The 10,512-nt window shown below is 41.2% G+C and overlaps 1 protein-coding gene across 1 annotated transcript in view; it reads right to left on the reverse strand.

Annotated features, from left to right (window-relative positions):
- The window catches only part of MGAT4D (MGAT4 family member D), a 55,716-nt gene extending 46,893 nt beyond the window's left edge, over nucleotides 1–8,823 (reverse strand). Inside the window, exon 1 of the mRNA XM_057726953.1 lies at nucleotides 8,730–8,823. Coding sequence (XP_057582936.1) covers nucleotides 8,730–8,823 — 94 coding nt within the window. The remainder of the gene's footprint in view (nucleotides 1–8,729) is intronic.
- Between the last annotated feature and the right edge of the window lie 1,689 nt (nucleotides 8,824–10,512).

The raw sequence follows: 10,512 nt of genomic DNA on the forward strand, positions 1-10,512 counted from the left end.
CTCAGTCGCACCAACTACATTTCAAGTGCTTGACAGCCTCCTGGCTAAGGGCTACCATATTGGACAGCATGCGTCTATGGCATCAGCTATACGCTTATTAGAAATGCAGGATCTCAGAACTCACCCCAGATCCACTGAGTTGAAATCTGTATTTTAAGGAGATTCACAGGTGATTGGTATGCACATTAAAATTTGAGAAGGACCATCACAGACCCCTTTAATTGTTTTATTTTTCTCATCATGGACTTTACTATAGTGTAAGTCTTTACTGCCTCCAGATGCACTGTTATAACTGTCTCTTAAATAGCCTCTCACCTCCAATCTATGATTAATCTTCTGAAAACACTGCTCAAAGACTTTAAATGATTCCCTGGATGCTTACTGAGTAAAGTCCAGACACTTGCCTTAATATAGGAGGTCCGATACAATATGACCTGACTTTTCCACCTTATTTCATTCACAAAACACCTCAAGTAATGAGAAGCAATGACCTGACTTGACTTTTCCATGACCATGACCTGACTTTTCCACCTTATTTCATTCACAAAACACCTCAAATAATGAGAAGCAAGCTGAGATAGTCATACTTTCTTCCATTTAATACTTACCACATGTCACTCACTGTGCTGTGTGATGGCTAAACAAACATGGATAAAGTCAGGTTCCTGCTCTAAATAACTGACAATCAGGATGCAAGGGACTGGGGAAAGGAGCATATATTTAAACAACTAATCATAATGTAACTGTAAAAATGGAATTATCCTTAAGTGCCACAGACAAAGGGAAGCAGGAATGATTATTTCTTAAGGAGGACTGAAAAGTGGGGAGGGAGGTGAGAAAGGTGTCAGAGATGAGGGAATATTTGAGAATTTGAGGAATGAAGAGAATTTTGCATACAGCAGAGGGCAGGGAAGGGCATTCCAGACTAAGAAAACTACAACATAAATGCATAACTGTAAAATGGTAGGGCATAGCCAGCGGAAGGCAAGGAATTCACTCGGGGTAAAAAGAAGGGGAAACAGCACTGAGTTCAAGTATCAGCCAACTTTAAACTAATTATTCATTTATTTGCATACCCAGTGTGGTTCCAAAGAAAGAATACTTGAGGCAGTTGGTACAGGATAAAGCCTAAAAGGTAAATACGTTTCAGAATACACCCTTCCGTGTATGCTTTGCAGTAACCAAATTACACTACGTACCATGCCCTTTAAAACTCCCTATGAGTGGTTCCTCTATGCCTTAGTTTTATGGTGAAATATTTCAACATTACAAAGATTATTGATGACCTAAAACAAAATAGACTGCTGGTTACTTCTCAAAACAACAACAACAACAAAAAGAGCTTAATTCACTCTCAGCAGAGAATTGCAACTCGGAATCCACAACCACGGTGAGCCACGTGCAAATGCCTCCACAGCAAAGGAAAGAGCACTCTTCTAAAGAGGGGAAAAGGAAGTTGGGAGGGCTATAGTAAACAAAGAGTCCATGGCTTTTCATTGGCTGAGTCCTTGGCATTAAAGAAGAGTGTTTCTTTTACCTGTTGGGCTCTGCCAGCATCTCAGGGCATGAGAGCTCCCCCTTCTGGTCACCTCTATTTAATTGAGGTTTCTGTTTATTAGGTTTGTTTGTTTTTTTCACAGTATATACAAGTTTGAAAGACAGTAATAAAAATGAACATCCATGATCCCACTACTACCTTAGCCTTAGATATTCTGTTTCCTTCCAAGATCAAATTCCCCTTCCTCCCTACTACCAGGTAAATGGAATTTTGTATTAATCAATTGTTGCTTTTAAGGTTTTACTATTTTTGCAAGCTGACTCACATTTGGTTTTAGATGTTAGTAAATAAAATAAAATATGTGTTTTTCTGTACTTGCTCCTTTTGCTCAATTTATGTTTTGAAATTCATTCATATCAGTAAGTCAAGCTCTAGTTCATTCATTGTTATTACTGTAAAATGTTCCACTGTTTAGTTTTTTTTGTTTTCTGTTTTATAATTTTATTTATTTATTTACCATCTTTTTTTTATCGGCTGTGTTTGGTCTTCGTTGCTGCATGAGGGCTCTCTGTAGTTGCGGAGAGCAAGGGCTAGTCTACATTGCGGTACATGGGCTTCTTATTGCAGTGGCTTCTCTTGTTGCCGAACAGGGGCTCTAGGCACATGGGCTTCAGTAGTTGTAGTGCACGGGATTAGTTGCTCTGTGGCATGTGAGATCTTCCTGAAGCAGGGCTCGAACCTGTGTCCCCTGCATCAGCAGGCGGATTCTTAACCTCTGCGCCACCAGGGAAGCCCCCACCATTTTGAATATACAACAGCATTTTAATCTCTTCTGCTGTTGATGATAAAATTATTTTAAAATGCTATCAAGAATATTCTGGTACATGTTTCCTAGCAAACATATTCAAAAATTTCCCTAGGATATAGCTCATGGTAGGGATGTTATTTTAAATATCTGACAAACTGTACAGCACGGATATTCATCAGTGAGAAGAGAAGTTGGCCATAAGCCAGTGATAAGGCTGCACACCAGTTTCAGTCCTGACTAGCAGTAGAATTGCTAGGACATAGGAAAGGCATATGCTTCATAATGAAAGTAATTGAATGTATACTTCACATCCCCCCAAAGGGGAGTGTGTGTGTGAATTCCTGCAGTTCCACATCCTCACCAAATGTCTGATTTACTAATTTAAAAAATCAGAATGGTATGAAATGGTATCTTGTGTTTTTAATTTGCACTTCTTGATTGCTCCTGAAGTTTTTCCACATTTGTTCAACACTTTACGTTGTGCTTGGCCTCAGAAAGTCTACTTTGCTGATATTTATATAGCTACACCAACTTTCTTTTGATTTGGGGTGCTGGTATAGATTCTTCCATCCTTTTTCTTCCAACATTTTATGTCTTTAAAATTTAAGTGCATCTCTTATAAACATAATCAAGCAGGGTTTTGTTTTTATATCCAGTCAGGAAATATTTTAATTTCTTTTTTGGAGCATTTACTATAATTAGTGATATCATTATGCATTATTTGACTATTATTTTAGTGGTGAGACTACAGATTTCAACATGAATCCTTGACTTATTACAGCTTAAATCAAATCCTTACATCCTCACTTCTCCATAATGTTGAGTACCACTTAACTCCACGTATCCCTCTCCTATCTTATCTTGTAATTGTTGTCATGCATTTTGTTCTACATATTTTAAATTCCACAGGACACTTCAATGATTGTCTTGAACAGCCCACACTTGGATCCTGGAGTCTGCTGACTTAAAGACTCCGTGCTCTTTTGTAGGCATACTCCCACAAGGTTTTCTATGAATATATACACACATATACTCTTTCACTTGGTTGGGGAAAAGGGTGCTTTCCTCCCAACAAGAATAGAAAGAGAGACCCCAAGAAATTCACTTATAAAGTTCGGGTTCTCCAGAATGAGCCCTCTCTCCACTAAGTCAATGGCTGGGGAGCATCTCTACCCTGAAAATTGCTGAAGTGCTGGACCCACAAAATGTCTGTAAAAGATTACACATCTTTTTTGTAAATAAATTAACACATCTTTTTGTAAGTAGCTTGTCAATTTTTAATTTATATTTGGAAAGGGAATAGTTAAGTTGATGTTCATGGAAGTATCAAAAGTACCAAATAATGTTGGTTCAGTCATTTTTTATATACTCTCATAGCTTATTATTTTGTAAAATAATGCATTTAATGTAGACTTTTGTGAACTTAACTTATGCAGCTAAAAAAAAAAAAATCCTGCCAGATAAAAAGGGGCAGGAGAGAGGGAGAGAAATCACTAAGCCAAGAGGGAACATCTGTGAAGTAGCCTACAGGCACACAGCTAGAAGTGGCAAAGATGCCTGAGTTTGCTGTGGCTCAAGTGAATACTGCAGGTCACCTGAAGAGGGTTACCTGCTAGGCAAGAGAATCCTAGCAACAAGAGAGCAGAAATGAGGGCAGAAGCAGAGGAGGAGAGGCTCAGGCAGCAGGGAATTGGAAGTAGGGAGACCCCAGCAGACCCTCAGAAACAGCCACCTAAGAGCCAGTCAGATGTCTGCCACACAGAAGCATCTTCCAGAGAAACTGAAACCATTATGCTGCCATCACACAAGGAAACCTCTGCCTCTCCAACTCCTTCTCATCCCAACACCATAGGGGTATAGACCAAGGACTGAGAAGGGGTGCAGCAGATTTCCCAAAGATGACTTCAGCAGCATCTCCCATAGCAAATGCTCTTCTGCAACGTGACTTTGCCAGTTACTCATTAAGAGTGACGTCATATGCACATCAAGGGGGGAAAGCAGGGGTGGGGGGGTTGTTGTTGGGGGGCTTGGGGAGGGTTGGGGTGGGATGAATTGGGAGATTGGGATTGCCATGTATACATTACTAATAAGAAAAAAATATCAAATTGTACACTCTAAATATATGCAGTTTTATTGTAGGCCAATTATATCTCAATAAAAGTTCTTAAAAAAAAAAAGAGTGAAAGTCAATTTCTCCACTCTCTGGTGTCTGGGTGAGCCCTGTGACCTCTGTGACCAGTAGGCTACAACGAAAGTAATGCAGTACCAGTCCGGGCTGGAGTCTTTAAGTGGCCTGGCAGCTTCCACTTTCTGCCTTTTGAAAAGTAATTGCCTTGTGAAAAGCACACCTTTGCTAAGACCATGATGCTGTGAGAAGCCCAAACCACGGGGAAGCCTTGGAGGATGAACCACCACGTGGGAGATGAGAGACATGGCAGGGTGAGGAAGACTTCTTGGGAGCTTCTGTAGCCCCGAGCACCTTAGCTGACACCACGCAGATCACAAACTGCCCAGCAGTGCCCTTTATGAATCTGATTACTAAATCGAAAGTCAAAATGATTTTTAAGCCACTAAGGTTGAGGAAGTTTTTCACCAAACAAGAGGAGAAATGTCTGAAAACAGACCACTTTCTTCTCCTACCATTGTGTTTCCTAGAACCACAAGTCTAGCCTGTCCCTGTCCAGTAGGGAAAGGATGAGAAAGCTTTTAATTAACTGAGATTAATTTTTTTTTAAAGAATGGAATAGGGTTTAAAAAAAAAAAAGAATGGATTAAGGTCTTTAAAAACAGGAATGAGACTGGTTGAATAACCACAAGTGATCAAAAGATTTAGAGTAAGTCTTCAATACTAGAGAGCTAAGCCAAGAAAATATTTCAAGAAGGAGAATGCAACAGTGACAAAAAAGGGAGATAGATAAAGCTCTCCAGCGTAGTAATAAAAGGCCATCGTACCCGTAATCCTTAAAGTCTTCATTCACACGTTATTGGTGAAAGCAGCAGCCACTTGCTCTCCAGGGCCTCAGTTCCAGTAGGTACTTCATCCCAGTCCACCACATGTGATAACCAAGAGAACTGTTGCTAGTGTCTATTGGCTGGAGACTTCCAGTATTTCCCCAGAAGGTACCCACTGGCAGTGTGGTAGGTTATCACCGTATTTAAGCCCAAGTAGGGCAAATAAGCAAGTCCAGATTCTCTTCCCTGAGAGTGTTTCCTGGGTGATGCAGCCACCCCAGGGGCCCCTAGACATCTGCGAGCTACCTCCCATGCCTGCCACCACTGACAATACTGGACCTGCTGCTGCTGCTGCCCAAACACCTGACACCCCAGTGAGGGCTAGTAATTGGGTGGAGGAACCACTGAAAGCAGAACGACTACTACCTTTTTGCACCCTCTAATCTGGCACAGTTGCCTCCCACTGGCAAAATATAATGAGAACACAGCCAGCCAGGGCGTCTGGGACAAGTAACAGACTTCTGGTTTTGATCACAACAAAGAGAATTTAGAAGGGCCTATAAAGATTGTCAGCAGATAGGAGTTTTAGAAAGTCCTGGAACAAGGCAAACTAAACAGCATATTATAAGGGACATATAAAATTGATAACAACTGAATCCTAAAAAGCAAAGGAACAATAAACACAATTCAGGAGAGTAGTAACATCAATGAGATGGGGCAGGAAAGGAATCCATTGTTGGAAGAAAAGGCATTGGGTAATGTTTTAGTTTTCCTTTCCTTCAGATAAGCACCCAGAAGTGGAATTACTGCATCACATGGTAGTTCAATTTTTAATTTTTTGAGGAACCTCCATACTGTTTTCCATAGTGGCTGCCACCAATTTACATTCCCACCAACAGTTCACGAGGGTTCCCTTTTCTCCACATCCTCACCAACACTTGTGAGATGGCTTCCTATATTATTCAGAATAAAAGTCATAATTCTTACTATGGTGTCCATGATCTCATCCTTCTACAATTCTTTTCCTGTTCGCATTGGCCTCCTGGCTGTTTCTCAAACATATCAAGATGAGCTTACCACAGAGCCTTTGCACTTGCTTTTCTTGTTGCCTGGAAAACACTTCCCCCAGCTATCCAAATAAAATGCTTCCTCACTTCATTCAGGAACCTGCCCGAATATGCCTTTCTCAGAGAATCCTTCTCTGACAACCCTATCTAAAATGGCACTTTGTCTCTCCTTTCCCTGCCAACACCTGGCATCACACAGCAATTTTATCACTCATGTGTGTTGTTTATTTTCCCTAACCAGAATGTAAGCCCCATGAAAGCAAGGGTTTAAAAAAAAAATTATTTGCCTAGTTCTTACAACATGAATAGGTGTTTATTAAATTCATTCATTCACTCAAAAAATATTTAGCATACCTATTATATGCCAGACATTTTTCAAGATCCTGGGAACACAGAAGTGAACCAAACAGGCAAAAACAGTAAAAAAAAAATTCCTCTCCTCATGGAGCTTACATATTTGTTGAACAAATTAATGAATTATTAATACTGAGCTTACAAACAAATTAAAATGATTAAAAATTAATTATTTACACATAAAAATTAATTTTGAAAGAGGAAAGAGTAAAGCACTAAGTGGTGGCTATCTTTCTAATAAACATTCCCAAATTTTCATTGATAAGAACAATTATAGATCAAATTTTTAAAACATTGGGACTATTTTGGTGTTTTATTAAAATCACTACTTCAGTAACTAAATGAAATCTGCGTTTTCTTTTGTTGATGTAAAAACATCTCATTATAGTGCTAGAATCAACTTCCTAATTATTTAGAGATGGGTTTCACAGAAACACATACATAGAAAATGAAAAAGCTATTTTATCTGCTTTTTGAAGAGTAAGGCATTCTCAAGAAGAATATCTCATTTTCTGAACTTGAACATACAAATGATGGGACTATAAACCCTTTGAGGAACTAAACTTCTTTTCCTGGTCTTAACTGGAAAACACATCAAAACGATTGTATGTACCTCAAAGTCTACTGTTTCATTATAAGAATACTAACTCTATTAAAATGCCTTCTGAGGTTACCAATCTAAATTGTTTTCCAAAATTACTATAAAAAGAAGTTTCCATTTTGCTTTCTAATTAGGACTAACGGTTTGTTTTTTGTTATATAAGTGCTCATTGTTAATTGTTCTAAAATAAATGAAAACACATTTGGATAATGTTCTTTATAGGAAATGAAGAAAAATGAAGTGTATAAAATGACTGAAGATTAGCAGTATAAATCAGAGAAATTAATATACATTTCTGATCTTTCAAACAAATGGGGTAAAATGTTGATATTGTGTGTACATGACAAAATTTAGTATTAGGGGACTAAAACAATTTTAACATCAATGAGACGACATGAACATCAGCAAGACTAAAGCCACTTTGAAACTTGACCCTCCACATGACTACCGAGATTACTCTGTGCACTGTCATACACAAATGTGGTTAAGAAGAAGAATTAAATGTAACTGAAAACAACCTAAGGAGAATCTTGGAAGGCTGAGTTAATATATTTGCAGGATTCCTAAGTCTTAAATTCAAAATTCAACCATATGAACGCTAAATTCACTATGGACTAGAGTTGAAAGAGAAAATCCAGGACACCTAGTTAACTTTGAATTTCAGATAAACGAAAATGTTTTCAGTATAAATATATCCCATACAGTTTTTATACTTCAAACTTATGCACTGTTCATCTGAAATGTACATTTAACTGGGCAACTTCTATTTTTATTTGCTACACTGGCAACCCTACAGACCACAATAAACTAAAACGTTGGTGCGTTTCAAAGCGGTAGCGCACACGGTCCATTTGAGACAGTTCAGGTGCTAAACCAGCGCTCTACACTGTTGGTCCTCTCTCCCTCCGTCATCTCATCCCTCTTCAGCTTCGCAAGATAAACACGTTAGGGAGGAGCCCTGACGTGCGGCTCAAAACTATAACTTAGAGCCCCAAAGAGGAAAGATTTGCTGGCTGTGTTAGAGGAGTTCCCGACGTCAGACATTCACAGTTTCTAAAAACAGCGAAGAAGACGACGTGTGGGGAAAGCTGGGCACAGAAGGGGCGCTTGAACCTTCGAGGGGAAAAAAGCCCGCAGAGGTGAGACAGGACCAGCGAGCCCCGCAGACCAACCTTCAGCGCGCGCGCCCGGCGGGGGTCACGGCCACCCGGGAGGCGGGGGGCGCCCGTTACGGTTTAACCTCCGTCCGGACAGGGGCGGGGGTGGGGGGGAGGGGGGCGCTACATCTGAAAGCTCCTTCTACGAGAGTTGGCGACAGCGACAGCCGCCCTGTCCCCACATTTCCTCCCCCCCCCCGCCCCCTTCTCTCCCATCCGGCTTCCCCAGTCGTCCAGGAGCCCCGAAGCCCGGGAGGCGAGAAGGAAGCGGGAGCAGCCAGCCGCCGCTTACTGGTTTGAGTCATCCTGGAGATGCAGAAGCAGGAGAAACTGAAGAGCACGACGGCAACGAGCGCGATCAGCAAATTCACGTGCCTGCTCCTCATGGAGCTGGCTCGACGGGCGGCAACCAGCAGCCGCGCAGGAGGAGAAGACCTGCAGCGCCCACGCCGCGAGCCGAGGATGGGCACGCACAGCGCCTGTGCGCCCCGGGCGCGCGCCCCTTCCCCCGCCTCCCCGGCCTTGCTGGGGACCCCTCCCCCCCCGCCCCACCCCTCACACCCGCCCTCTAGGAGCTCCTTTCACCAAACTGCACCCTTTGCCTCCTGTCCTGTCAAGGGGCACTTAGAGTCCTGAACCGCTTGCCAGGGATGGCTATTAATTGAGATGAACTACGGGAAAGCTCCCCACTGCCTGGCTCAGGGTGAGTGCGCAATAACTTTATTGTCCTGTAGCAGGAAGTGATATTTGTGCCAGACTCCGGGCTAAACAATTTGCATATATTATCTCATTAAGTCCTCACAACATCTGTCTTTTTTTTAAAGTATAAAATGAAGATAATAACATCTACCTAATATGCTATTAGTATCTTCATTTTATACTTTAAATTAAAAAATTGAGCCATAGTAAAATTGAGCAACTTGCTGCAGGTTGCACACCTGGAACCTTGTAGGTGGCTACAAACCTTGTAGCCAATGGATAAGAAGTTCCTAAGGAAAATATGTGTCTTTACTTGGCGTTTACTAGCCTTAAATAGTAGCTATCAAGTGCCTAAATGACTTAGGAGGCTTAGATTTTTGTGTGCGGAGTGACCAAGCCCAGACTTTCAACTTAATCCCCTTACCTTTATTTTAAATTTTCTGGTATCCCCTCCCCCAAGAACGGAGCAGGGAGTCAACTTTTGTGAAAGAAAAAAAGTTTTAAATACAATGATCAACAGCCCAAGAGAGGTTTGCTGGGCTTTGCCAAGTTCAAGATATCCGTTTCTCAGCCCTTTACCCAAGACTGGGAAACACTAGGAGAACATCAGTTGAGTGATACTCTCTGGGCAGCTTGAACATGGTTTGCTATTTGGATTCTCCACTCTGATCACTCTTCTTATTTGTGGTTCCCTGGTAGTGCCTGGTAGCAAGCATTCTACTTCAAACCAGCACTGCACCACTGGCTGGGATAATTTCTGGCCCCATGAGAGGAGAAAGATTTGAACACATGCCAGCCTGAGGATGCCATTATAAACTATGTTTTCTCATCAGTGAATGGCTAGGAATTGTGGCCTTCAGTTAAGCAGTGCTCCAGTCAGATTCCAAAAGAGGAAGCCTGCTTTATTCTCCTTTATTCCTTTATTCTCTACTTTATTCTTCTCCATCCCCTCAGTCTCTTGTCAGCTTGCCTCCAGCTCTACTGGAAGCCAGAAGAAAAGGATGATGTACTAAATGCTGAATTATACTAATCTTCCTCCTGGCATATAAAGCAGGGTGGAGAAAGACGTAGGGTGGATTGAAGTGAGAGAAGGAAGATATTCCGCACAAAGGTATCTCCAAATCAACATTTCATTGTTCTCTTACTTGAACTTCAGTTTCTCATTTTCAACTGCCTTCTCAGCACTTCCTGAATGTCCCAGAAGAAGATGTTCAAGTGAGCTATCTTCTCAGAGTCCTTTAACTTTTATCAATGGCACCATAGTTCTTCTGATCAATTTCCTTTTTTATCATTATATCTCATCATGTATAAATCTTTACAGCCCTCCTCTGAAATGTCTCATTTTCCAGACTTGCATTTCTGTTGCTATCTAGTAC

This window comes from Hippopotamus amphibius, chromosome 3 (assembly GCF_030028045.1).
Source record: "Hippopotamus amphibius kiboko isolate mHipAmp2 chromosome 3, mHipAmp2.hap2, whole genome shotgun sequence".
Taxonomy (NCBI): Eukaryota; Metazoa; Chordata; class Mammalia; order Artiodactyla; family Hippopotamidae; genus Hippopotamus; species Hippopotamus amphibius.